The sequence below is a fragment of the Patagioenas fasciata genome, chromosome 25, assembly GCF_037038585.1.
Source record: "Patagioenas fasciata isolate bPatFas1 chromosome 25, bPatFas1.hap1, whole genome shotgun sequence".
In the NCBI taxonomy this organism is placed as follows: Eukaryota; Metazoa; Chordata; class Aves; order Columbiformes; family Columbidae; genus Patagioenas; species Patagioenas fasciata.
The window spans coordinates 124599-152068 of record NC_092544.1 but is presented as its reverse complement, the minus strand read 5'-3'; the positions used below and the strand labels follow the sequence as shown (position 1 = coordinate 152068).

The following is a 27470-nucleotide window of genomic DNA, read 5'->3' as shown; positions in this document are numbered from 1 at the left end:
TTAGCCTGTTTTTCAATATTGGTTTTTAGGTCAACTAAAACAGCTTTTCTTATGCAACAAGAGACGCAGAAAGCTCACTTGCTTTTGAGTCTTTTCGTTTTCATTTAATGAGATGGTAATTCAGAAGGCAGCGCTGCTATTTTAAACGCCACAATGAGAACTATTTCACTGCCTTACAAAGCGCTGAAGTGAAACTGCTGAGCTAAGCCAGCCCTAAAACTTGACCCTGTGTCAGGTTCTGGTGTCTCTGCTGAAGGGCTGCACAAGCGAAAGGGACACCCTGGCTTCCAGGAGAGGTTCAAAGCAGGAAATCTCACCGAAAGACGGAAAAGCAGGAGAACTCTGCTGGGGAACCACCAGAACCCGCCCTGCAGGACGATGTTTCCCCTGCGCAAAGCGGGATCTCTGCGAACACAAGCTGGAAGCTTCGGTGTCTGCCGCAGTTCTCCAAGCTCCACACGCGCTTCCCCTCCTCTCCTGCCAGAGGGGCCTCAGGCTCCCCGTGCTCTGCGTGTTTGTGAAGGGGAAACCAGCCCAGCGCGGGGCTCGGGCGCTCAGAGCATCCCTGACACAACCATGGCACCAATTTACCACCAACAGCTGCCGGGGGAACCTGAGGACTATTGCTTTCCATGACCAAAACCACTTTCCCTTCCATTTGCTCACTTGCTGGCCCTCAGTGTGCTTCTATTGCCTGGTCTGCGCTTCGCAGGCCAAGCTCGCAAGAAAAACACTACTGCCAGAGGCTTTTTCATGTTGTAAATTTGGCCTGGAAATCGCTGTATGAAGTGTGTTTCAATATCCAAGATCTTCACACACACACAAGATAAATCCCATCGTTTGATAACAGTCAATACTCCAGAGTTTAAGACAGAATAAACAAGTCAGTTCATCATTTAAGTTCAGCTGTTTCCCGTCACTGATCTAATGAAGCAGGTACTTACCCAGAGATGAGTCAGCCGGGCAAACCATGCAGGCAAAGCACCAAAATTCATCACGGGGCAGCATATAGAAGAGAAAGGAGAAGAGACGCTGATTAATAAGCAGTTCCAGCTAAGCATGAAAAACCCCTCGACCCACAAAAAGCCAAGTGCTCACATCTGTACTTCACACGAGCGCCACCACACGAGTTCACGTAAGCGAAGTGGGATGCCTGACCCTTCCCAGAACTGCAGGTGGGACCAGGCGCTCACGTTGAGCCGCTTCCTAGAAACGTAAACACCGAGCGGGGAAAAAACCAAACAACCCCAAAAACACTTTAAGCCAACGTTACTCAACGCTGATAACGCAGCGAGCGGTGACGCAGGCGTCCCGGGCGCAGCCGCGCTGGGGAAGCAGTGATCGCGGTGCAAACACTGCAAACTGTCCCCCCGCGCCCGTCTGTCTGTCCGTCCAGCTCCTCCAGCTTTACATAACTTCTTGTGCAAACTTGGGCGGATGGACGCAGCCCAGCTCCTCCGGCCCCAGCCGAGCCCTCTAGTGGGCTTTAGAAACTCAACAAAACACTCAGAGACTTAATTTAATTAACGCTCTGCCAGAGGCCGCTAAACCCTAATCCTCTCAACAAAAGGATCATTAACTAAATTGAGAGATTCAAGGGAGCGACTGTGCTCTCAGCTCCCACGGGGATGTGCTGGGTCCCAAAATCCTGCCAGATGCTGGGATCTGGGGAGCTGCTTGACACAATCAAGCACTCATGGCACATCGGGAAAGTCCAGCACAGTGTTGGGCTCCTCCACAGCCACACCAGAGAGAAGGACACAAGCCCATACCCATCTTTTGGGATGCCTCGCAATGATGACAGTCCCAGCTGTCCCCTCCAGTGAGACCGACACCCTGAACTGCTGAACTAGGAGAGGATCCAGCTGGAGCACTGGTTACTACCCACTGATGTCAACAGCCTGGCAAGCAGGTGAAGGACGGCTCTGCGTTCAAGAGGCAGCCTCGGTCCTTCAACCCAAGGCTGGGAAAACATCTCCATCCCACCCCACACAAACCAGCAGGGAAGGTTTTCCTCACTTAGGAGAGCAGAATGTACATTGGCAGATGAATTTACAGCACCCAGGGTGCAGGCCAGGAAGGTACAGTCAAGGTAAAGCCTTTGCAGTCAAAGCTTCCAGCCCATGAGCATCACCCTGATGGAGATGTGGGGTTGCCCTTTGCAGGTGGCTCCTGAAAAGCCACCTCCAGCTCCTGAGCCACACAGACGGCCCAGAGCACCGCGGCTGCAAGGAGCACATTCATGAGACTCATTAGTGTGGTGAACACGAGCAGAAGAGCTTAATTACAGGGCAGGGATGGTTCCCTCCGCGTCCGGGTGCCGAGCTGCCCCACGGGACAGACGTTGCTTGACACAGCCCGCAGGAAGCTCAGCCTTCGCCTGCGCCACGCGCACAGCCTGCGGTCAGCAGGATCCTGGTCAGGGCTCTGAGCAGCTGCAGAGCCCCAGCTCGCAACTGTGAGAACCCAAAACAGCAAAGACTTCAGGTGCTGCTTGCAAAAAACCTCCTCTGGGTCAGCAGCAGCCTGCACAGGTCTCTCTGGAGATGCTACTGCAGCCCATCCATAGGTGCCGGAGTCCACATTTTGGTTCTATTTGTGAGCACCCCGATCTCATCAGCAGCTTCTGAAGCTCAAATCCCATCTCCAGCTGTGGTGTTCACCAGGGCAGAGACCGCAGCAGCTGCTGGTGGGGCAGGCTCATACCCCAGAGGCTGCCACAACCTGGGGCCGAGCTTTTGGGGTGGCCAGGAGATGCTTTTAGCTCCTCAGAGGGACCTCAGCCCCCCAAGGCACCAGCCAAGCCCATGGCAGCCCTTCTGTGTTTGGGTTCCCAGACGTCCTCATTTTCAATAAGTGCCTTTGGCCCTGTCCTCTCCCTGTGGCTTTTCAGGATGGAGCTGACATTCACTGAGGCCTCCTCGCCTCAAGATACAGAACCACCGTTCCCAGAGCTGACAAGGCTGTCCTGCTTTGACCCAGGGCAGTTTTTGGCAGACACAGAACAAGCAGCTCTCTCCACATTCACCTCCCGCAATAAATCCAGAGAGCTCCCGCCTCCCCAGCCCAGGCAAGAACACAGATGGTCACGGAGATTAAAACATACAGAGAATTAACTGACTCATGCAAATGAGCTTCTCCATCCAGCCCGGCGCTGCCCCGTGGTTTGAGGCGCAGCGCTCAGATGTGACCGTCACGGTTTGCTCAGCTCTGATAACAGCCCCGTATCGACCCGAACAGGGACCCAGAAACAACAAGTTTGCAGGCAGTTTGTAAGGGAGTTTGTAGGAGGCAAACTGCCAGAGCCAGGACCGCATCTGCCTCCTGCTACAGCAGTGTGGAAGAAAACAGTGACGCTAAGAAGAGGCCTGGACAACAGCGAGGCTCCTGCAGCCGCAGGTTCGCCCAGGCCGAGCCCGACCGAACAGAAGAGATTCAGCTCCGCATCACAACATCGACACAGACGGAGAAAGTCCCGTTCCAGCCCAACGCGGCTCCAGGCCGGGCCGCATCTGCCCCCCATCGTTCCCGTGCTCAGCATTCGAGCCGTGCAGATGCAGGGAGGCGACTCCGCGTTTGATACAGACCCTTGACGCAGAGAAAGAGCTCCCCTCAAGTTCTGATGAGCCCACAAGTGGTGTACCCCACCTCCAAGGGATTTTGGAGAACAGATATAGAAATGCAAGCCCTTCAATGCTGGTGCTGTTTGGCAAGTGGCTAAACCATCACTGCAATCAGGGGAGATCAGCCAGGCAGGGATCAGCTCACAGAGATCACATACAGGACGACAAATGCTGTAATGCATCGGCTGCAGTAACACCCTGGCTATGAAGATGCTTGAAGGCACCGGTCCACCCATGCTGAGCAGAACTCAGCAACACCACACGGTTCTCCAGGCTGCACCCAAGCTCAGAGCTTCCCCACGTCTCCCACCCCATCGCCAAGATGTTTGCAACACCTCCAAGACCATTTAAATACCACTGAGGTCGGAATTTGGCTGCTCCAAAGACTCCCAGCCTCACAACCCTTGCTCAAACCCAGCTCAGGTCAAGCGTGGCCAGAGGTAATTACTGACATGAAAGGAGCTGGAAAGTGCCTCTAATAAGGGAACGGATTTGTGCTCCTCTCCAAGCTGCCAAAACCTGCCTCACATCAACGGGACCGGCCAGAACCTCGCCTCGCGACCAGACCTGCCTTCCTCAGGGATGGCAGGGTTCCCAGTCACCTGCTCATGAACTGGGGTGGGGAATATTTTAACGGGATTTACTAGTTTAATCGAACGGCACATGCGAGGCTGTCAGGAACCACCTGGCCTCTGGGCAGTGTTTTGGGGTGTAGGACCTGCCCTTGCTCTTCCATTTGCTCACCCCAAAGCCTTTTGCCAACCCAAATAAAGCCTCAGTGTCCTCCTGGGTGCATTTTCCCAGCTGCCTTCAAATCCCCAAGCCGCAGGAAGGAGCAGCAGACAACTCCAGGCAAGAGGTGCAGCAAAATAAGCCAACTGAGCTCCCTTCCAGCCTCTCCTAAAATCTACAAGCGAGAGGCAGCTTTAGAGCCTTCCTGGAGCAGCAGGTTCAGGCTCCTGCGAGGCTCAGACAACACAGAGCCATTTGGACCCAGTGTTTCTGTCCTTGGGAGCACAGATGGCGCGGTGTGAGCTGCCCCCTGTGCCTGCGCGCCTGCGTTTTCTCGGGGCGTCAGCAGGGGACCAGAGACAAACCATGCTAATGGGATAGACGAGGAGTCCTCTGCAGCCCCGCGAAGCTGCGAGCAGCTGCTCAAAACCCCTTGTGAACCACAAAAACAGTTTAATCTAAGGAGCAGGCATGGATTAAACACCACAAATGCGCTTTTCTCTCTGCGAAGTGCATTTTTCCCCCGTTGCGGTCCCAAAACAAAAACCAAACCCGCAGATCAAACCAGGAAATTCGGCAAACTTCGAGCACTAACAATAGCAGGAGGATTTTCCAGACCTTCGAGCTTGTTTTGCAAGTCCCGAATTATGTAAAGCACTGGTGTTCCATTGTCGGGGAAGCCGCGCTGGCCGCTCAGCGCTGGAGCCAGCTGGCACCGCGCTGCCTGCACCGGCACAGCTTTGGTGCCACACCGCAAATTCCTTCCCAGGCACCTTCCACTGCAGCTATTATTGTCTTTCGTCTTACACCTAATTGTTATGTGATTAATCATCTTCCCGGGGTTGGGTTTGTCTTCCAGGCTACCATCCATTGGTGACTAAACCAGCTGCCCTGGAAGAAGATTCTCCTCTGTCTGAGCGGCTGTCCCGGCTGCGCCCAGCAGAGCGTCCTGTGGCTTAACTAATTCTTGGCTTTTCTGCCCACTGAGGTGCGCCAGGGGTGAACCAGTTATCACTGCGCACACGTCCTCTGGAAAAACCATACAAGAGGCTGGTTCACTCTGCATTCAGCACCCAGCTGGAAAATCCCTGTCGGCAGCCCCGGGCAGGTGGAATGGGAGCCTGCGGCCCCTGGCAATAGCCTCGCACGTGGTCCCGGTGCATTTGCCTAATTAAGACCTAATGAAGTGTGGAGATGTATTGTGGAGCTGGCAGGGGAGCAGATGTGCCCCCTGAAACCGGATGCTGGCGGGGGGAGCCAGCAGCCTCTGTCTCCGTGGTGAATCAGCAGGAAAAGCTCAGGCTGGGATGCTCGGCCCTTTGAATTCGACATCCCAGGGAAAGAAAAATGCTCTGATCATCAGCAGCCTCTAGTGGGGAGAAGTGACTCGATGGACCTCGGGACACACAGCCCCCCGAGCCCACCCTGGCTGTCTCCAGGGACCCCGAGAGCAATGAACCAAACACCAATGGCCTCGGTGGAGCAGCCGGGGTGGGAGACGGTGCAGGGGGATTGTCACCACGCACCAGCCACGGTCCCACACCCGGGATAAGCACGGAAGCCGGTGGCAGCACCTCCTTGCAAAGCCCAAGTCGGAGCCTCGCACAAATCACTGGGTGAAGGAAAAACAAAATAAATAAGAGGGACAACCAAATCATTCAAATCCTTCCTGGGCAGCTCATTCAAAAAGAGATCTCTGGGCTGGTGCTGGGCAAGTCCATCCCCCCAGGGGAATCACACCCTGGGCAGCTCCCACACCTCCAACCCGCAGCATCCAGCGCAGCCAAGAGCCAATTCGGACCCCGAACGTCCAGCCCCTGCAGCCCTGAGCCTCTTCCCATAGCTGGGAACACACACAAAGGTAAAATGCTGCTCAGCACCGACAAGACGACATCTGCCCTCCAGGGTCCGCAGCACCATCCTCCCCAGGGAACGGCTGCAAACAGAGCTCAGAAAAAGCTTCGTTATATATTAAATCAGTGACACAGCTTCAGAGTGCGGCTGATGCTTGCCTACCCTCCGAGCGACCGTCACCCCGCGGTGGCTCCGGAAGGCGTGCGGCGCAGAGATTCGTGCGCGGGCGGTTCCAGCGGCTGCCGGGCCGCGTGCCGGGAGCACAGAGCCGCGCCAGGGCAGCGCCGCAGATGAGCAGGCACTTTCTCTCCCCGGCAGGGTTTCAAACCCTCTCCGGAAGGCCTGAAGTTCCCCCTCAGTGCGAGGCAAAGCCAAGCGAAGGGATGGGGGACAGGCCGTGCCACCCGCAAAACAGCTTGAGCGCAACCACGGGGAAGCCGTTTGATGCATGGGGGAACTTTTCGCTGCCACTGCCTCGCCGTTACCATCGCGACACGCAGAAACGGCACGTGCCCGGCTTTGGGCTGCCGGTGCCACAACGAGCTCAGGGAGAGCCACATCTACACACTCTGACACTCAGAGCTGTACACCTGGGGACACGCACACCACTTCACGCGTTCCAGCTGCCTCCTATCGGGGACAGGCACCAGCTGCATCACGTTTAGCACGAGCAGGTCAATGCTGCAAGGGAAGGGTTAAGCCGAACAAGGAACCTCAGCCCCATGTCACCCCAAGCTCTGGCACGGGTGCAAGTTACTCCCACTGATTAACCAGGTTACTTGGGCAGAAAAGATGCAGAGAGGAGTGAGTGCTACCACCAGCTCCCTCGGATCATTAAAACCTCAGGAAAGGAGCAGCATAGGGAGGGGGAGAGTTTTGGGGTGCACCTTCAAGAACCCACCCTGCTCCCACACCCCAGGGCAGCTCCTCTCTCACAGGGCAGCACAGATCCCTTGCACCATCAGCCTCCCCATCCTCACTCTGGTCACCCCCTGCCAGGTGGTGACAGAGCACAGGTGGGGGTGTCAGGGGCTGTCAGAGCACCCCACGCCGAACCACAGCCCCGCACACCTCTGCACAGCCGCCTGGCGTCAGCCCCTGCCCGCCCGAGGCAGCAGCCTTGGCAGTGACCCCACCGCAACCCCACTACGGGGCCCCTGGATGACAGGGCACCCCAACACCCACTCCCGCAGAGCAAATGTTGATTTTTCCCATGCAGTGTAAGTCAATCCTCGGGCGAGGAGGCGGCTGCTGGCAGCGCCCAGCCAAGGCACACCCCTCCGTTGCAACACAGCCCTAAAGATAGCCGCTGGCCCCTGCCACACTATCCCCTGTCACCTCGGAAAGCGGCTCAGACCCCCCCGAGCCCACCAGGAAGGGAGGAAGGCAGAAGCCCCCATGGCACGGACCAGGGAGCAGGTTCACCACCCCCTCATGAGAGGGAAATCCAGGAAGGGAAGAAGTTGCAGGAACCACCGAGGACACCGAGTCACGCCGCACGCTGCTCTGGTTGCAACATCAGCGCAAAGCACCCCCGTGTAAAAGGGGATGTGGGGAGACAAATCCCGCACAGCTGCATGGGGGGAATGGCGCAGAAAGTCGCTGGCGAGGTTTTAGTGCCGTTCGGCTGAGTGTGGCATTGATCCCCGCCGGGACAGGTACCAATGGGAGGAGGAGGCTCCCGGCCTCAGGAACCGTCTTGGGGGGGTGCAGACGGTGTCTTGGAGAGAGGGGAAAGAGCAGGGCCCGCCCCAAACCCTCCAGCTGTGCTGCGGCTCTGGCAGAACCCAGCGAGCACCAAACACCTCCAGGAAATCAGAGCCAGATGCCAATGCAGGAGGCATCACTGCCGTGACCGCAGGGTACGGGGGGGACCCCGAGCCTGCATGCACCTTTTCCCCTGCATTGCACCAGCGGGAAACACTCCATGGGGCGCCCCAGCCCCAGAGCACCCTACATCCCCCCTTCTGCCCCATACACTTCCTCACCCCACTGCAGGTACCCCCCGGTCTCTCCCATTTCTCCATAACCCCCCACCCCACTCCTGTGGGTCCCCCACACCCAGACAGACCCCCCCAAAACCCCAGAGCACCCTGCAGCACCTCACATCTCGCTTGACCTCTATGGGTCCCAGCAGACCCAGGTCACCCCACACCCAGCCTGACCCTGTGGACGCCCCCCCAGCACCCCTCATAATCCCCCCCACCCCATAACCAGCCTGACCCCCATGTGTCCCTAGAGCACCCCAAATCCTCCTATATCCCTCCAACCCACAATCAGACCGACGCCCTCCTTGGGAGCCCCAAAGCCCCCCATATCGCCCCCAACCCCATAACCTCCCTGTCCTCACTGCAGCCCCCAGGGTGCCCCAGGCGCCCCCGCACCCATCCCCATCCCACCACCAGCCTGACCCCACTGTGACCCCCCTCCCCCCGCCCAGCTTCCCTGGGACTCCCCCACCCAACAACCATTCCGGAGCCCCCTTGCAGTCCCCCCACAGCTGCCCTGAACCCCCAGTCCCCTCCGCACTCACCCGGGCCGGGGCCGCCGCTGCGCACCGCACCGCGCTGCGCTGCGCTGCCTCCACCTGCACCGCGGGCCCCGCCCCTCGCTGACGTCAGCGCGCCCCGCCCCCCGCGCCGGCCGCGCCCACTGGCTGCTGCCCCCGCCCGTCAGCGCCGCGGAGGGGGCGGGGCCGGCGGCGGCGTGGCGCTGCAGTGGGCGGGGCGAGCAAGTGACGCTATGGCGTCACGAGGGGCGAAGGGGCGGAGCCAGAAGAGCTGAGTGCCGCCGTGACGTCACCGCGCCATATAAGGAGAAAGCACGCCCGCGGGGTTCCCCTGAGCACCCCCTGGGCCGCTGGCACCCCCGGGACGGCTCTGGGTGCCCGGATGTCACCGGGGCTGCCGGCGGAGCCCCAAACCTCCCCCCAAAACCGGCAGAATTAGGTCTTTTATAGACTCTGCGTGTTCGGGACAGATAAGGGTCGCGGGGCTGAGGGGGGGTCGGAGCCGCCCCCGCTCCCCTCCGTTCCCTTTACGGCTCCGGTTGCCCCGGGACACGCCCGGGCTATCGCTGCGCGCAGGCGGCGGCCGCGGGCGATAAGGGGCAGCGGGCGGGATCCCCGGCTCAAACCTCTCCCCGGCCCAGCCCCGGGGGTGGCGCCGCGGGGGTGCCCGGGCCGGGGGAGGTGGATGCTGCCCCGGGCTGGGCTCCATATCCGGGGACCTCCCCCGGGACCCAGTTTACGGACGGAGCGTCTCCGTCGGGAGGTACCTGGTGGCCGCCGCCCTGGGGACACTGGCAAGGACTTTCCCCGTGTCCTCTCCCCGGAGCCTCTCCGGTCCCCAGAGAGCGGCAGGAGGGATCCTGCTCCGTGCTCAGCGCCTCGGCGCCCCCCGGCTTGGCCCCTCTGTCACCTGCCCCTCCCCAGAGACCCGCTAAACCTCCCCAGGGCAGGGAGGAAGGTTTGAGGGGATCCCCAGAGCCCTAAACCTTCCTCAGGGGAGGAGGAGGAAAGTTTTAGGGGGAAGAAAGAGCCTCCCACCCCCGGGGTTGCAGGGGGAGCCCCTGGCTAATGTGATAAGTCTGTAAGCTGTTAAGCCACTGCAAAGCCCCTCGTGTTCTGGCCCCATTATCGCCGATTCTGCTCACATCTGCTCCTGGGGCTATTTTTAACCGGGTATTAAGGACTTCTGGGGCCTTAAGCAGGCAGAGCTGCAGTCGTGCTGCTGTTTGGGAGGGGGAATAGGCCCCCCCAGGACCCCTTTCCCATCCACACACAGCCATCAGCTTTGGGGAGGGTCCCAGCACTGGTCCCAGTGAGCTGGTGACACTGGGGAAAGGCCAGAGGGGATGTCAGGCAGAAGCCTCGCACCGAGGGATGGCTGCCAGGGATATAAAAAATAAAGAGAGATTTATTAGCATTGAGTAAAGTGCAACCTCAGTGTAGTTTTATACGCAGGAGCTGTGTAAACAGCAGGAGAAAAGTTCAGAGCAGACCCAGAGGGCAAGGAGGGGAGAAGCCCTGAGCAAGGTTGTGCTAAAAGGGACACAAAACCACGTAAAGCCTTAAAAAAAAATCAGATAAATTATTTACAGTTCAAACTTTTACAAGTAAAAGGAGGCTGAAGGCTCACGAGCTTCCGCAGGCTGAGAGTGCAAGGAAAGAGGGGCCGAGGGGAGAACCTCGCCCCGTGCCACTGTCTCAGCGGCGTGCCGGGCTGCGGGGCAGCGGCTGCCGGCGCTGGGATCGTCCTCCGGCACCACGCTCTGCCGTGGCGCGGGAGATGTGCCGGGGCAAAGCCGCGGTGCTGCGGCACAGCCCCTGCTCCGGGCAGGAGCGGGAATTCATCATGATTTCCAGTGGTGAAAGGCCAGGAAGATTTAAGGATTTAAGGAATGAGATCAGGCTCCTACCTGGATGTTTCTGCTAAAAATCAGCAGAGACTGAACACAATGGGTGAGTTTTCAGAGATACCAAGGCACACGGAGCCACATCGCTGCCGGCTGTGCCAGCCAGGCTGGGGCTGACAGTCCCGGTGCTGGTGGCCTCACCAGAGCTACGGGCTTGTTTCTGGTTCCCTCACTGACCTTCGCAGCACCACGGGGGAAGGTCAGGAGCCTGGGGCAGAGGGGGCTGATCCCCCACACACTTCAGCTTTTTCAGAAGGCCACAGGGACCACTGGTGCTGTTCTGAAGAGCACAGCCCCTCACAGAGGGGACAGAGGCTGCGTTGTCCGGGAACACAGCCACGAAAGCGCTGCAGAGCCCTCCTGACACCTTGGCCTGTGGATCTGACACGAGAGGGCTACTGCCTCTCCATCTTGACATGGTCTCCGATCATCCTCCTGTGATACGTGGCCAGGAAGATGTCATTGTCTCGGGGGCAGTCGTAGTGGCAGGAGCACATCTTGATGAACATCATCTTCCGCTGGAAGAGGTCCCCCTCGGGGCAGCGGAACTCCACCTCCACAGTGCTGGTGACATACGGGGTGCAGCAGCGACCGTCTGTGCAGCTGCCGCAGAACTTGGGTCGGTAGGAACGGGTGCTGGTGCAGCCGGAAAACTCAAAGCGGAGGCTCCGGCGTGGCTTAGGGGTCCGCACACACTTCTTCCCCTTCTAGAGAGAGAGCAGGTAGGTCAACAAGGACACAGACTCATAGAATCATTTTGCTTGGAAGGAGCTCTCAAGCTCATCGAGTCCAACCGTTACCCCACCCCTGTCCCTGCCCCATGTCCTGAGACCCTCATCTCCATGTCCAGCCCTCCAGGGATGGTGACTCCAGCACTGCCCTGGGCAGCCTGTTCAATGCCCCACAGCCCTTTGGGGAAGAAATTGTCCCTAAATCCAACCTCAACCTCCCCTGGGCAACTTGAGGCCGTTTCCTCTGCTCCTGGCGCTTGTTCCTGGGGAGCAGAGCCCGACCCCCCTGGCTCCAAGCTCCTTTCAGGCAGCTCAGAGATCAGAAGGTCTCCCCTCAGCTCCTCTTCTCCAGCTGAACCCCCAGCTCCCTCAGCCGCTCCCATCACACTTGTGCTCCAAAACATGACAAGCTCCCCCCAGGCCTGTGCTCTGTCTCCGTCACTCCCCAAGCTCCATACCTTGGTCTTCTCCATGGGAAAGTCACAGGGCCGGACCATGCAGAGCCGGGTCTCCTTCTCCAGGCGGCACTGGGGGTTGTCGTTGGTCACTCGGGCAGAGATGCCCATGCCGCAGCTCCTGGAGCACGCGCTCCACTCAGTGGTCTGCACCAAGCAGTTCTCCTGCAGATCGTTCAGCTCCGGCTGGTGTGCAGGATCCTCCCTGAAAACTGAGACATGCAGAAGAGACACAAGGCGAGGTTCAGGGCTGAGGACACAGTGTGGCAGCTCCCGAGGCCGCTCCCAACTCCGTTTGATGTTCCAGGGGCAGTAGCAAAGGTCTCATCCATCCCATGAGCCAACGAAGACACCCCCAGGTCCCTCAGCCACTCACATCACACTTGTGCTCCAGCCCCTCACCAGCTCCGTTCCCTCCTCTGAACTCGCTCCAGCACCTTAAGGCCTTTCTTGGTGTGAGGGGTCCAAAACTTTCAAGGTTTGGCCTCCCCGGTGCCCAGCACAGGTTCGGTCACTGCCTTGGCCCCGCTGGCCACACCAGTGCTGGTCCCAGCCAGCATGCTGGTGGCCTCTTGGCCACTGGGCACACGCTGGCTCACGTTCAGCCGCTGTCACCAACACCCCCAGATCCTTTTCCAGCCGCTGTTCCCCAGCTGCAGCGTTCACGGGGTTGTTGTGACCCAAGAGCGGGACCCGGCACTTGGCCTTGTTGAACCTCAGACAATTGGGCTCAGCCCGTCGATCCAGATCCCTGTATAGAACCTTCCCACCCTCCAGCAGATCAACACCCCCACCCAGCTTGGGGTGGGCTGCAAACTTACTGGGGGTGCACTCAATCCCCTCATCCAGACCACTGATAAAGAGATTAAACAGAACTGGACCAAATACTGAGCCCTGGGACATCGCTCTTGACCGGCAGTCTGGATTCACCCCTGTCCCCCAGCAAAGCGCTCCTGGCCCTGTCACCTCTGTCCACTGCTCACCCGCCATGGCCATTTCAAAGCGGTTTTCCTCAGTGCCCTCCTCACAGACCCACTCCTCACAGCACTTATTGCGGAACCTCACGCGGCGGGGGCGGGGGCACGCGGGGGACGGCAGGCGCAGGTCGGCGGAGCAGAGCGGGATGCAGCCGATGGCCCCGTCCATGCAGATGCACTGCAGCGTGCAGGTGGGCTGGAAGCTCTCCCCGTTGTGGTAGATCTTGCCCAGCAGGTCACAAGTCGCGCCCTCGTGAGCTGGGGGAAGGAGGAAGAGGAGATGCTGAGCACATTCAACATTTGGCTCCCTGGACTCAAGGTTGTTCCTGACATCAGTTTTAGGAGGTTCACTCCAGCTGTGCCAGACCTCCCAACATTTTCTAGAAAAATCCCTTCTCCGCTTTGGAGGAGCTGCTAAGCGGGACTCCGTCCCTACAGCCTGTTCCCATCAGAGACGTCCTTCTCCAGCTCGGAGTGCCCAGTCTGCACTGGTATGCGAGACCCACGCCTGACACAACACACGGGTTAGCGGCTTTTGCTCCTCATCACTCCTGCAAGACCAAAAGGCAACATTTTCTAAGAGCAGCTGGTTCCCCACGCGTCTAAAGGTACCTACAGAAAGAAAATAGCGCTTTGGGTTTGTGACCTTTTTGGCTCCTCTGTGATGCAAGAATCTCTTCTTCCTTCCAGCCACAACTTTTTCTATTTCTCTCTGTTCTGAACCACAGGTCTCCATCCCCACCCCTGCCGCGAGTCTGCCACCGCTTCCTGATCACACCTAAACGAGGGAGAAAGGGAAACGCACCAGCGTCTGACACACGGGAGCCATCTCAGCCCTGCTCACAAGTTCTTACATCTCTATGAGCCAAATATTTTTTCCAGTGGAAATTTTCCAGCAGAAAACTCTCACTGGATTAGGAGTTTCTCAGGCACAGATCAATGCCAGGAATATTTTCACGAGAAACAACTGAAGCATTGCAATTTGCTATCAAAGATTTCCTTTATTCTCTTACAATGGTTCAACCAAAATACTTGTTGGACAGTCTCCATAGGGGGAAGCGTTTTGCTCGGGTAATAATTTTAGATACTATAAAGATCAAGATGAAACATTTTGATAGAATGGAAGTGGAACGTTTTGGCGCAGCCAAACGATTATCCTAAATAACTCCGGAGAGTTTTGAGAATTTTGTTGTTGTTGTTGTTCTTCCAGCCTGAAATGAACTGTTGAAATCTCAGATTTGTTCACAGGACAGAAATCCTGCTCTTGAGTTCCCATCAGCCGCTGTTTCTGCAATCCTGACCCCTAAAAAGTACAAACTAAAAACCCCACAACATCCATGCAAAACTCTATTGGGAAGTTACAAAAACAAAGGACTCTTGGCTGTTTGCAGGGCCTTACCAGACACTTGACCTATTTCCCCAGTCTCACTCGCCCGGGGAACGCTGCTTCAGACACGGTGTTTGGATGGAAGACGGAGCAAAGCCGCTTCCCACCCCACCTGGTCCTGAGGCGACACGGACCCTTCTGGCCGCTCATGCCTTGTTTCTAACCAGAGCTGGATCCCAACTTGCAGCTCTGCTCGGGGCCGTGGGTATAAAAATACGCCCATGCTCCTACTTAGCAGTTGGAAAATCCTCACTTTTTCCAGCAGAGCGGAGCCCGTCTGCCCTCCCTCTGCACAGCCATTCATGTTTATTTTTAAATGCTCTTTCCCTGTTCTTCAGCCTGAACTCTCTCCCTCGGAACTGGCCCTGCTGTTCTGCTCTCCTCCCCACCCAGGGCCCAGCTGGGGGCTTTTATGATGTTTTCAAAATTCAAATCGTTTTGCCATGCCCTTTGTTACCCCAAAAATGACTTTACTTTCCCCTCAACCCGATACAATTAAAGCCCCAAAACAGGTTGTGCCAGTGGAGCGAGAGGGCTCTTTATTCACCAGCCACCTCCCGCCTCCAACCACCACATCCAGCCATGGAGACTTTTGCCCTTTTCTGCAGGAAATATGGCCAAACCTGAGCAAACCGCTGCAGCTCTGCCAGCTCCTGCGCCACCCACCACCCCGGGCTCTCGCCTACTCGAGTTACTACAGGATCCTCTCGACCTTTCTGATACACCAAGGTCTCTGCAGAAGGGATTAATTCCTCTGTAATACGTGAAGTGCTACATACTGTGATAACATTAAACAAATACACAGCAATTTTCAGTCTGATGGTGCCCCTCCTGTCTCTTCCGGCTGGTACCCAACCTAGAAGCTGCTCCCGTGACACCTGAACATCTCCGCTCCATTCTGCTTCCGCCACATCTGCCTTTTTGGACACCTCTAAGTCCTCTCAATTCACAAACCTTCTTTCCCTTCATTCGACCCATCATTCCACCTCCACCTTCCTTCACTGCCTCCAAACCCCTGTGTTCCAAGAGATCAGTGTGGACATCACAAAAAGATCACCCAAGGACATTATGTCCCTAATCCTCGGTCCAGTTTAGGGAGATATCCTGGTCTGTTTCCATCTGGGATTTTTGCCACAAAAATCTTCATTTCTCACCTAAAGGCAGGAAGGACATCTGTGGTCTTTGATTTTCTACAGGCAGGGAGCTGGGACTCCCCCTCCAAACCCTCATACCAAACCCCTACAGCACGGTGGACACGGAGCACTTTCAGACAGATGTCCAGTCCTCACATGGGCTCTTCGAGATGGAGACTCCTCCGCACCCCGGAGTAAAGCGTTCCAGTGATTTAAGCGCCTTCACGCTACGAGCACACACCTCATTTCAGTTATAATCAGGCAGTTTACAGCTGACACCCACTGGATGTCATTACACCTATGTTTACCTAATTAAACTTGATTTCTCAGCTCTTAGGTGTCTCAATGCCTACAGAAAGTATGAGGAAGCCCATGTGGTGTCTAAAGATCATGCTAACTGTGGGAGGAAAATTAAACAACTGATAAAAACTTATCATAAGAAAGGAGAAAACACCTTCTACAAGTAAAATTCATTATTTAGAGTAAAAAAAAAATACTGTCTGTGATCGTGGCACAGCAAATAGTGCAGTTCCACGCAACCCGCAGCGGCCGTCTGGGGCGGGAGGGAGCGGCGCGGCCGCCGCGGCGCTTCCCGGTGCCCTGTGCAGCAGCCAAGCGCTTCCCGGTGTCCCCACAGCTTTCCAGCTCTCCTGGCTACTTTGAAAAGCTCGGATTAAAAAACCGGTCTGCTCCTGGCAGAGCCGGGGCAGGGGAGGCTTGTTTTCAAGCAAAGGTTGAGGAAATACAATACACCCAAATAATTTTTGCATGCTTTAAAAATAGCTACTAAGGAAAAAAAAAAGTCTTTTCTGGCTGAAAAGAGGCACCAAGATTAACTCGGAGCAAACAAGTCTGCATTTATATTTGCCTGGCTCGGTAATTCTCATGTTCTACACATGTTCTATTTTGCAAAGGCGTTGCTCAGCTCTTTCCACCCACGTGCGACAGCCAGAAATTCTGTTTCCCTCTCGCATGTAAGTGCTCGAGCGCAAATGCTGAGGCAGCGAGGTTTGGGCTGAGACTTCACAAGCAACTCTGCCCTCCAGCAGAAGCCCAGATTGCGGGCATCTACCCATAGACACTGCAGGGCTGGAGGACATCTCCCAAAAACATCATGGGAGCAAAGGAAGGTTTCAACCCCGGCTGGTGCCTTCGGAAACATCCTCACTGCAGGAGGAAGCACGTTGTCTCAGTATCAGTGAACCTGTTGACTCGCAGGGCTGGCACAGACCACACAATGTGGTGCTGGACAAAGGTCCAAGTGCTCCGGGAACTTCTGATGACGTTTTCTGGGAGATCTAGAAGGGCCCACAGAAACCCCGGGTGATGACAGAACGCACAGCTCTCACCTAAGCAGATCCCGCTGCCTCTGTGGGTTTTGGAGAAGTCGCAGTAGAGTCCCTTGTGGTGATCGCAGGGTTTCTGCGGGGAGCAGAGCTCGCCCAGCTGCCTGGCGCACACCTTGCAGCAGCCGCAGGCGTCCAGGACGTGGCTGGTGCCGGGGGGGCACTGCGGAGCCGGGGGGGCACAGCGGCACGGGGACGCGCAGGCCTGCGGTTCCGCCTGCAGGGAGACAAACCGTGGGGAGAATGGGCGTCCCACAGGCATGGGAACGAAACACGGGTTCAGACGCCCCGCGAGAGGAGGGAGAACGACTTGGCTCTCAAGCAGAGAGCCCTACTGCAGGGCATTAAGCAAGATTAAGCTTTTTCTCATCCCTAATTCATCTGGAGTTCAAGGAAATAAAAAAAAATAATAAACATTAAAAGCCTCTAGGAAGCAAGGCCAAAGCAAACAGGACAAGAAGTGTCTTGAGGCCCATGCTTCCCTGGAAGCACTGAAATAGTCATTATGAGCAGTAATTCCCAGCTCAGGAGAAAACACCAGAGCGCTGGTGGGAAGAGACCCTCAGGACCATCGAGTGCAACCGCTAATCCAGGGAGGGGGCACACCAGGAACACAGGCCAAAACCCATCCTTTTAGAGCTCAGTTCGCACCTGTTACATCCCATCCAGCCCTTGCTTGTGAGACAGCTTCCTCGGGTGTTGTTTGTCACTAATAACGGGAGTCAAACTTTTCCAGCTGTTCTGACTGCTGCTCAAAACAGCTTCTCTGACCTGAGCTCATGTGGGGTCAGGAGATGCCAACTGCTCTGTGTTTCGGTGAAAATCTGCGCAGTTTGGTGTATGACAGATCAGATTAAACCTTCGCTCGCGAGCCCCCCCAGAGTCTCACCCGCTCAGCAGGAACCGGCGGAATTCTCAACAGCTCCAAGCACAAAGCGTTTTGGAAACGCTTCCCCCTGGGCTGCAGCCCAGGGCGATGGCACAGCGCAGGGGGCTCTTCCCCGCTGCTGAAGTGCATTAAAAAGACGCCAAAAATACAGAAATTCTGCTTTTCATGTATGCAACTGCCACAGCTGCCAGCAGGACGTGTTGTTCAACTGCGGATGGGTGGGCAGGGGGTACATGCGATCATAAAAGAGGCGAAGCGTTCATAACACAGGACCTATGTTAAGATGCAATTCGTGCACTTAAAAAAAAAATAATGACAACAAGGATTTTCCAACGCAGTGTCAGCCACAGGCCATATAAAGAATTGCTCTCAAAATAGCTCTCCTACTGAGAAACCACCCAAAACAAGCTCTTTCAGGGTAACGGGGAGTGCGACAAAATTAAGCGTGACTGAGTTTTCTTTCTTGCCTTTGTTAATCATTGTTGGTACCGTTTATTTCCTTTAATAACTCACCCAAAGAAACCAGACCACCTGGTTTTACCTTCTGTTTACAACCAGTTCCACTTCCTCCTTATATTGCAGCTGTTTTTCAGCATGAGAACATCTGGATCTAGATCTCTGGTGTCCCAGAGAGCTGCTGGGTGACTATGCACCCCCACCTCTTCCATGCCCCGTTTTTCCCCCTCCAAGCACAAGCACGGCTGAAAAAGCCCAACTCACCCATATTTGCAGGGATTTCGGTTTTTCCCAGCGGCCAGCTCAGACCTGCCCCGTGCACCTGGGTGTGCTGGGGCTCCTGCCGCTCGTTTCATCACTGAGCAAAGCTGGCTCATGCTATTTGTAACTCCCACTCCTCTCGCAGGCCCGAGAGAGGAGAGGACGAGCTGAAATGGGTTTGGGCTCACGGACTCAGGCAGCGAGCGCTGAAGAACCGGCTGACGAGGGAGCTCCTGGAGCTGGGAACAGCTGGGAGAAGGTCAACATGGAACCAGCTTCCCGGAGTTCTCCACGAGTTAATTCGCTTTCACAGCAATTTCAAACAGGCTAAATAACGGATTATATGGCATTTGCATGGAGCATCCTGCACAATTTTCAGTGGCTGCTTCTAGGACCTGGTTCAATACAGCGTGGAAACTGCCCAAACTGTCCCCAAGAGCAGCAAGGACTCACATTCAGATCCATACGTCCCACAAACACCAGCATTTCCACATACAATGCCACCCCCGGGTGCAGGGGGATTCAGCTCAGAGAACGTTTAATGTCCTTCTCCTCTGCAGAAGGGTCTGTCCCCAGAATGACACTTTTACCTTCACTGAACAGGGTTTTCACATCAGTTTCACTATAGCTTTGACCTTGTTTCTGTTGGGGTTAGCAGCGCATTTCCGTGAACTTCAAGAGCAGCAAAACAGAGCAGGTTTAGAGATCAAGGCTGTAGATTAAAGAAAGCGCTATAACCTAGAGTGTCGGCTCCCCAGCCTTGCTGGCAGCTCTGGTATCGATCCCAAACGCCGCTTCTGAACCTGCCACTCCCACAGCCCCGAGCGGCAGCCAAACCAGCAAAAACGGGAGGATCCCCTCGCCTGCGCTCCGCACACCTCCACCACTGACTCCCAGGTCCTATCTGCTCCCTGACAAGCCAGAACAAGCTTCCTCCCAGCTGCCAGCACCAAACCTGGGGGAAAATTAGAATGTTCTTCCTGCTTCATATTCACACAAAACCTCCTCCTCGACACCCTCGGGAAGGAAGGAGTGGAGGGACACAGTTCTGTTCCATCATCAGGACTTCTCAGTCCTGATCAATGTCCACATGAGCCCAGGAATCGGCTACAAGGGCCAAGCCAAAGAGGATTTTTAAATAACCACATTCAAAGGGCCGGGACAGGAGGGTGTTGAAGCTGAGCTGGCTGTTTGGGAGCCATGGGTTAACGCTGTAAGGTAGAAATAATATAATAAACACGTACCTGGTTCTCTTTCACCCTCCAAGCCTGGCAGTAGATAAATCAGCCAAGCACCGAATTATCATGGATGATCTCTGCTCTCCCACCTTGCCTCTTACGTGAGACAAGACCCACATCGCACAGACAGAGCATGGAGACTTAGGCAGGCTGAGCCTGGCTGAGCTAAACACAGCTCCCAGCAATCCTGGCTCTGCTCAGACCTCTGAACAACACAGGAGGCAGATTCAGGTCAACAGCTCTTGTTTCCTTGCACGATCCACTAAACATCACGCTCAGAGCTCAAAGAAAGCCACAAGTCCCATTTCCCAGGCAGTCGGAAAGTTTAGGGGAAACAACACCATCTCAGAGTAATCACAAAGCATCCCTGTCATTTATATGACCCATATGATGCTGCCAAAGCTGGGTCAGTGCAAGAAACCAGACAAACATCCCAAATCACAGAATTACCCCTGGGTCTCAGCAGTGTGGGTGCACAGGGCACCTTGCCTGTGGGAAGGGGCTGGAACATGCTGGGCACTGCCAGGAACTATCAGACCTCGTCACCCAGGAGGTTATTGCATCTCTCAGCATGATAAACTCCACAAGGAACAGCAGTGATTTCTTCACCAATCCCAAAGGCACTTACCGCAATTTAGATACATTAATGACTGCAGCAATATTCCTGCTGTTGCTGGCACTGCACTTGCATACAGAAGTCCTAAGCAGAATCAGCTGCTCTGTCAAACACTTGTATTAACACAAAAACAGGCACAAATCCTGCTCTGGAGAGGCTGTCAGGCCATTTCCCCCTTGGTTTTGGATGGATTCAGTGGCAGCTGGGGAAGGACGGTGATGCTAAGGAACTGGGGTATGAGAATTTATTCTTTGCAGTGGCATAAACTCAGAGACCTCACCTCTCCCTGTTCTCTTCTGCCCCCTTGTAAACCAGGGCTGGCCTCACGCTCACGCAAGTGGAGTGAAACCAAACCTGTTTGTATTCACCACGAGCCCCGAGGCGCGCGGACCACGGGCGCCACGCGCGGCGCGGCTCCGAGCCCGAGTCAGCTCGCGTTGCTCTGCCAGCAGCCAAGCCTCTCTCAGGACCCTGGGAAGAGTTATTCAGCCCAAAGCGTCCACATGCATAGAAGCAAACGGCCAGCAAACGGAGCTGCTGCTGTGTGATACGTACCCAGGCCGGGGCGAGGAGGAGTAGGAACAGGGTCCGGGTCGCTGTCCCCAAGCTGCCAAGCATCCCGAGGAAAGGGAAGGGAGGGGATTCAGGCTGCCAAATGACTCGGTCCCACTCCTTCGGAGTTTCTCCTCTCTCTTTGGAGAAAACAGCACACCAGCTCCTCTTTAAATAGCCTCCTGGAGGGGGCGTGCCCCGGGCTTGAGTGACAATCTGGAAACCGGGCTGAAAGGGTGCAACAGAAAATGTCCAAATTCCAGGGAACACGAGCAGATTCCTGCGGCCCCGGCGGTTACAGGGCTGCCGGCACAGCCCGCACCTTGGCTACTTCCATGGGAGTAAATCAACTCCTAATATGAGCATGATTATTATTTTTTGTCATTTCCTCTCTTTAACTCCAGAAGTATGAAGCCTGAGACAGCTTTCTTGACACAACCCCCCTTTCCCCACTTACGTCCATTCCTTTTTGGCTGCAAGAAACCGAGGACTTAAATAAGCAGAGCTTTGTGGTGCTCAGTGTTTTCGCTTTGAACAGGAGGAAGGGAGGGAAAGTCCAGCGCTGCAGGTGCGGACAGGTCCCATAACCAGCCGTGCATCACCAGCACTCGCTGCTGCCAGCTTCGAGAAATGACAGTTTCATGATTATAAAAGCTGCTGTCTGAACTCCTGCAAGGAGGAGCTGCTTGTTTTATGAGGCAATGAAAAGCCCCAGGGTGAAGGTTATCGATAAAGGACAGCAGTTCCCTGCAGTGCTTTAATTGCACCTTGGGATTGATGCAGAATATATATATATTTTTATATCAGGACATAATATTTTCTATTTGTTGCTGAAATACAGAACCAGGCTTCCAGACAATCTGCATAAAAAGACCTTTAGAATGTGAAAGGGTTGTTTTGTGTATTCCCAAGTAGCAGGTGGAACGCTGCCATGGAAGGACGAGGAGCGCAGCAGAGGGCACTCTCAGCCCTTGCTGGCCCGGGTGCCGGACAGGACCCCCTGTGCTGCTCACCCAGCGGCCTTAGAAAGATGGAGCCGTGTCTCTGAGTCAGGGACTTTCCCAGGGAAGTTCTTGGCTGGGAATCAAGCCCTGCATTTTACTCAGGTCCTTTTAGGTCCCTATGCAACACCAGATCAGGCTCCACACTCCCTGTGCCACTTGTTTGTCCACCGCTGAAAACAGATAACTCTGACTCTTAACTAATTAGCACTTGAAAAGTCCCTTGGGATTTGGGGCCGGAGAGCATTAGCGCCATGCGAACCACCTCGGCTGCACCTCCTTCTCCTCCTCTTCCATATGACGAGGGATTTCACAATCATTTCCATACTGGCTACCTCTACTAATGTCACAACAAAGGATTATGTCTCTGCACAAAAGACTTTATGTACTGGAGGCGGCATAAACATCCAGTGCCCTAGAGCAGCTGGGAGCTAAAGGCAGTCTAGCTGGATACACGTTCCTTCCCTGTTTGGAAGGCTTGGCACCTTAAAATACGTTGTCACCTAAAATTAGCTGCTCACATTTTGCAAGACGTTCTCCCACTGCTTGTAAATAAGATGGGGATAAAGTGCTACACACCTCTGCTCTCATTTTCTCACACAGCAAGAAGCTGAAATCCAAGCTACATGGGGCACTTGAAGGTGTTATATTTGTGCCTTTTAAAAAGGACATTGCTTAATGTATGTCTTGATTCATATATTGCTCCTTGTCCAAGAAGCAGCAAATGCACCTTGAGCCATAATCTGCCAAATTCTGCTCTGAAAATTTCTTTCAGCTTGTTGCATGACCTCAAATGAACTGTTCAACCCAAATCATAACGCTCGCTCACCTGTCAGGAGTTTTGTGGGGAATATTCAGCACTAAACCAGCATTATGATGGCTGATTAAGTTTTCAACCTACAACACAAATAAAGAATAATTTGATTATAAAACATCATTACTGAGCTGCTCACCATCATCCACCTGAATGTTTTCACTTTCCCAGAACAGCACCATAAATAAAATGCACCAAGCTGCAACCCTGCTCATCCTCCAAGCCCCTTTGGCTCTGCCGCAGTCAGCCAGCCGTGACCCTGCCTTCACAGGACAGAAGCACCCGGATCCACTCCAGCTCCTTCACATCTTGCACCAGCACCTTCCTGGAGCACAGAGCAGCTCTGCCACAAAGGCGCCTTTTCAATAAGAAAAAAGCAGAAGAGCAGCAGAATGAATGGCAAGTGTGAGGGAGCTCCTTACAGCCCTGGGTCAAGGTTTTCTTAGGGTACTGGGACAACCAAAACCACCCCTAATGCAATCACCCGAACTGTTCACCCACTGGACGTCCCACTTGCCAAGAAGCAAGAGAAGAACGTGAAGGTTGAGTGACTCAGAATGATCAAAGGGAGGAAACACCCATGTTAACACCGACTCGTGTCTCCTCTCTTTGCCTGAGCTGCCTCAAGCAAAGGGATAAAGATGTCAACCCTGCTTAAAATCTCCCCCAAGCAAAGAATAATGGGTGTTTAATCCACCTTGTTACCTTCTGTGTTCACTCACCACCCCCAACCAGTAGCTTTCCTGAAGGAAAAGGATCCCTGGGGCTCAGCATTCAGGTCCATGTGGAAATTCAGACCTGGAGGGCACTGCAGAGAAAGCTGTGGGCAATCACGCTGTGCCCCCGGTTTGCCAAGGCGCCATGAAAAGGTACCTGTTATCTGCAGGCCAGAGCAGGTCTCCATGTGGCAGCGCAATAGCAGGCGATCTTCTGATACCCTTAACAACTGCAAAATTCGGTATGAACGTGAGTCACCATCACAGCCAGGAGGGTTTGTGCCAAGGCGGGAGGAACAGGCCCTGGAAGGAAAGAGCCAACTGCACCCACCTGTGAAATGGATGCTTCCTGGGGTTTTTCCACTTGGTAGCTTACTGCATGCTTAATTATCCTGAAGGAAAACTGCAGAGAGGGAGGGGAGGTTTAAGGTGGACTTAAGCTCAGATAAGAAAGCTGCCTGATCTGCAGACTCCTCTGGTGCTCTGATATATCCGAGTATGCTCTGTCTTTTATGGGATGTGGTCCCCGCACAGTAGAAGCACAAAATGATGTGCTCAGTAATACGGCTTGTGAAAGAGGAGGGACTAACGTGAGGGCGCTCTAATTATCGGCTGCTGCATCAACCACTGGGCTCTGCCGCTCCCTGAGTAAGCAGCCACTGATCGCCAGGAGTTTTTTCTGGCACATAGGGCAGGCACTGCTCTGTCTGTACAGCCACGTCTCGGGGGTGCAAGCAGGAATTGTCCACTGGATCCCAGCTCTCCAAAGACCTCCGGCATCACCAAAGCTCAAGGGATCTCTGCCCAAAAATCCAGGACTCAGCCCTTCACTCGAAATAACTTTCCCGAAGTCAATATCAAAATAACACTGCTGAAATCAATATCAAAACAACTCTGCTGAAACCAATCGGGCTTCCCTAATCCTGCATCTCACCCGGACTCAACAGGCAGCAACAGGTCCCTGGGCTCTGCCAGGCGGGCAGGACCTGGAGGGGTGGGTGGCCGCCCAGGACCTGTGTAGCTCTCATTAGAGATTTGGGATTCAAACAGGAGCCTGCCCACACCTTTCCCATTCAGGTTTTTGGAAAAGTTCCAGCTCATTACATGGAATCAGTGAATAATTTCGGTTGGAAGGTCGTCTGGTCTGCACACACTGCTGTAAGTTACAGACCAATGAGAAATAATGTGTTAAGTGTGAGACTTTCACTTACTTGTTCTGAATTTTTGTTACAGGCACACATTTGTGAGGTTGATCTTTCCTTCCTAATAGATTCTTTCCAAGTTTCACATCGCAAATGTTAAGAAAAGACAAGTCTCAAGCTCCATGAACAGTCCTGTTATAAGAATGGCTCTCTTCCCCAGAAACTCATGTGATGTTAGAAACCCTCTTGATAAATTTAGAGGTGACAGTTTTATTAGCCAGTAGTGGAACATTATTAGTTCTGCCTACAAACGCTGCATTTTTTCATACCGTTTTATGTACAGATACAACAGCATTACTCTTACAAACCCACTTAAACCACTTAAAGTTCAGGGCCTTCATTTTCTGCATGGCTTTTGCCACGTTGTCTTTTAAACACCCTGTTGCTGGTAAAGCAACGACTGTAACAGACCACTAGAGCTCCCACAGTGTGGGCCATTTTACCCCAGAGATACAGCAACAGATTTTTTTCAAATAAGCTTTACAAAGCCTCTGTCTCCTGTTGTTGTCACTGCTGTTTTAAGGAAGTTATTTGAACCGATAATTTTCATCTCTATAGTTTAAACCATTTCACCTTCAGAAGCGTGACATCATCTGGCAACAGATACGGGTTTGAAAGCAGAGTTTAGGTGAATAATATTCACTTGGTTTGGTTTGTTTGTTTGCTTGTTTTCCCAATCTGATCCCTGCAACACAGCCATCAATCAGGTAAAAGAAAAGCTGTAGCTGGTTCAATTTCTTTGCCAGGCAAGTAGCCCCAAATCATCTTTAATGCCTTTTTTTGCAGTCATTTCACAATGTTCTCCCTTGTGCATTAGACTGGAAGTTTATGACCTGCCTGGTAAAGACAGACAAATCTGTGAGGTCAAGAGGTTTTGTTAAAAACCAGTTATCGGAGATTCTAGAATTATTACAATTTTGAGCCCAAGGTGTTATGACCCCAAAAAAAGAAGATATGGAAAATGAAAACTATGGAGAGAGGAAAAAGGTCTCTTCCTGCCAGGGCACCTCTTGGTCACTTGGCACTCAGCACCTTCGAAAACCACCAGCGCCGTTCTTGACCCTGGTGTTAACTGTTCGAGCTCTGTGTGTCCCTGGTGCTCCAGGTGAGGAAACACCCCCGCTGCGCAGACTCACCGGTGCCATCGCCTTCCCGCTAACCCAGTGGAACCCGCGCCCTCCTGCTCTGCTCCGCTCATCGTCCTTCAGAGGAAACGGCAAGGGCCAGGACACAGCTCGAATTCCTGCAAGCCTGTTCATTCTGCCCCAAACAAGGAGGTTCCTAGAACCAAGGAAACAAACAAGATTACTTCCAGCTTCTCAAATTCTTCTCAAAGTAATATGTCAGCATAGTCTGTGCTGCTATCCTGTAAAAAGAATTTGGAGAAACAAAAGGAAAGAGACAAATTCCCACGGTCGCACTGGGGCTGCTCACTTTACCAGAATGTACATGGGAAAGAGCTTGTGATGGTATTTTAGGCTTTAGGAGGATTTCAAGGGGGTCGCAGCTGAAGAGGCCAGGTTGTGCTGAGTCAGAGGGGAATCCCACGTACCAGCCTCACCACAAGGATCTAAGACCCTTCTTCATTCTTCACACGGACTAAAACTAGAGTTGAAAGAAGGAATCTTGTGGCAGAAAAATTGCCTGCAACAAAGGGACCTCAGGAACAGAAGCATGAGGTCAATTGACACTGCACTGATAGAACTAAAGCCAGACCTTCACCCCCAGCGTTCCTGTGGCAACTGCACAGTGACTATGCCAGTCCCTGGTTCCGCCAGAGCGTGGTTTCAGCTGGCAGAGGGCTCAGGGAGGTGTTCACTGCAGGCTGAACTTCTGAGGTTACTCACACAGCGCTGCCAGTCGCTCCTTCTCCGGTCATTTTGAGCCCGACTTTACGGATTGTCATCCCCCAGCTCAAACAAAGCGTTGTGAGGTATAGAACATTCAAATCAGTGTTTGGTCGGCAAGGCCGTCACATTCCAGAAAGATTACAGAAACCTTCTGCCAGCGCATCCATGGCCGCGTGCCTTCTGAGCAGCCGCCGGCCTCCACGAGCGGACGTGAGGAGCCCTGCTGAGAGCAAAGCCACACAAACAGCAGGCAGAGCGCTCAGCTTCTGGAGAGGGGTTCCAGTAATCCCAGTCCATGGAGCCGTGTTCGCACCAGGTTTCAGTGAGCTGGACTCAGATCTGTGACCTCAAGACCAAATACATTCTCCTTTCTCAGTTTTAAGGCCCGAAATGGTGTTTCCTGCACAGACCCCCACAGGGCTTGGCAGCTGCTGGCGCAGCTTGTGCCAGGGACTGCTCAGCTCTTTCCCACACTCGGAATCTCATCTCATCTCTGCTGCTCCACAGGCTACAGCATCACCAGCCTTCAGGGGAGACGTGTCGGGACCTGCAAGCTCCATCCCACCCGCTGCCGCAGCACGGCCTCCCCGCCACAGCCAGCCCTGGGAGGTCAGTGCTCACTTCGGTTTCGAATGCCAGAAATACCCAACTCAGCAGAGATTTCTGGCTCTTCCACAGGAGCCTCCAGGGAGGGGAAGGGATAGCTCCTGCTTAATTGTTTTGTTTTTAAAGTAGCACTCACCCGTCCTAGTTTTGTCCTAGAGTGGTTTTAACTGGAGAGCTCTACAGCTCTTTGCAGCTCACTCAAAAGGAGGGAGGGAGAGCAGACCCCTTGGTTTTACCCCTTTTGCACAGTCAGCAGCATCTGCCATCATTTCACAGCAGGGTGAAGCTACAAGGGAACAACAACAGGTCTGCCCAATCTCTTCAGTGCCACTCTCACCTCAGCCTCTGCATTAGTCAGATCTCTCCTACAAGACCAGAACCAGGTCCTTTGTTTTTCCCAAAAGAGAAATGTCTGCCCTGGGGCTCCTGCGCAGACAATTCCACATGCAGCTTTCAAAGGAGCTCCTAATCCCAGAGTATCCAGGGTTGTTCTGCCCCAGGTAAGAGCTTGATGGGCAGCATGAACCTCTGGATTTTGGAGGGCATCAGAGGAGCCACGGCAGGAACAGCCAGCAACCACCAGTCCCCATGTTTCTTCTCCATCAGCTCTCTCCT

General features: G+C 54.3%; 2 protein-coding genes across 5 annotated transcripts in view; both read right to left on the bottom strand.

The window, feature by feature from the left end:
- Nucleotides 1–8818, bottom strand: part of EPB41 (erythrocyte membrane protein band 4.1) — a 69939-nt gene extending 61121 nt beyond the window's left edge. The window contains exon 1 of one of the 2 annotated variants that reach the window (XM_071799242.1): nucleotides 8743–8818. The gene's annotated coding sequence lies outside the window, so the exon portion shown is untranslated. Of the gene's footprint in view, nucleotides 1–944; nucleotides 1079–8742 lie in introns of those variants that run through there. The other variant, XM_071799229.1, reaches the window with a different exon arrangement.
- Nucleotides 8819–10106: 1288 nt separating this feature from the next.
- On the bottom strand, nucleotides 10107–25675 carry LOC136112443 (CCN family member 2-like). Of its 3 annotated transcripts, XM_071799021.1 has the most exons (10): nucleotides 25536–25675; nucleotides 23529–23600; nucleotides 23355–23427; nucleotides 22497–22564; nucleotides 21124–21287; nucleotides 20670–20894; nucleotides 16658–16871; nucleotides 12795–13046; nucleotides 11815–12023; nucleotides 10107–11332 (listed from the first exon to the last, which is right to left on the bottom strand). In XM_071799021.1, the coding sequence occupies exons 5-10, from the start codon at nucleotides 21127–21129 to the stop codon at nucleotides 11021–11023; spliced, it is 1218 nt and encodes a 405-aa protein (XP_071655122.1). In that variant the 5' UTR covers nucleotides 21130–21287; nucleotides 22497–22564; nucleotides 23355–23427; nucleotides 23529–23600; nucleotides 25536–25675; the 3' UTR covers nucleotides 10107–11020. The 3 variants fall into 3 exon arrangements, with proteins under 3 accessions (XP_071655122.1, XP_065713190.2, XP_071655123.1); XM_065857118.2 differs by lacking the exon at nucleotides 23529–23600 and having other exon boundaries at nucleotides 23355–23500; XM_071799022.1 differs by lacking the exons at nucleotides 20670–20894; nucleotides 21124–21287; nucleotides 22497–22564; ... (1 more) ...; nucleotides 23529–23600; nucleotides 25536–25675 and adding an exon at nucleotides 17544–20395.
- Between the last annotated feature and the right edge of the window lie 1795 nt (nucleotides 25676–27470).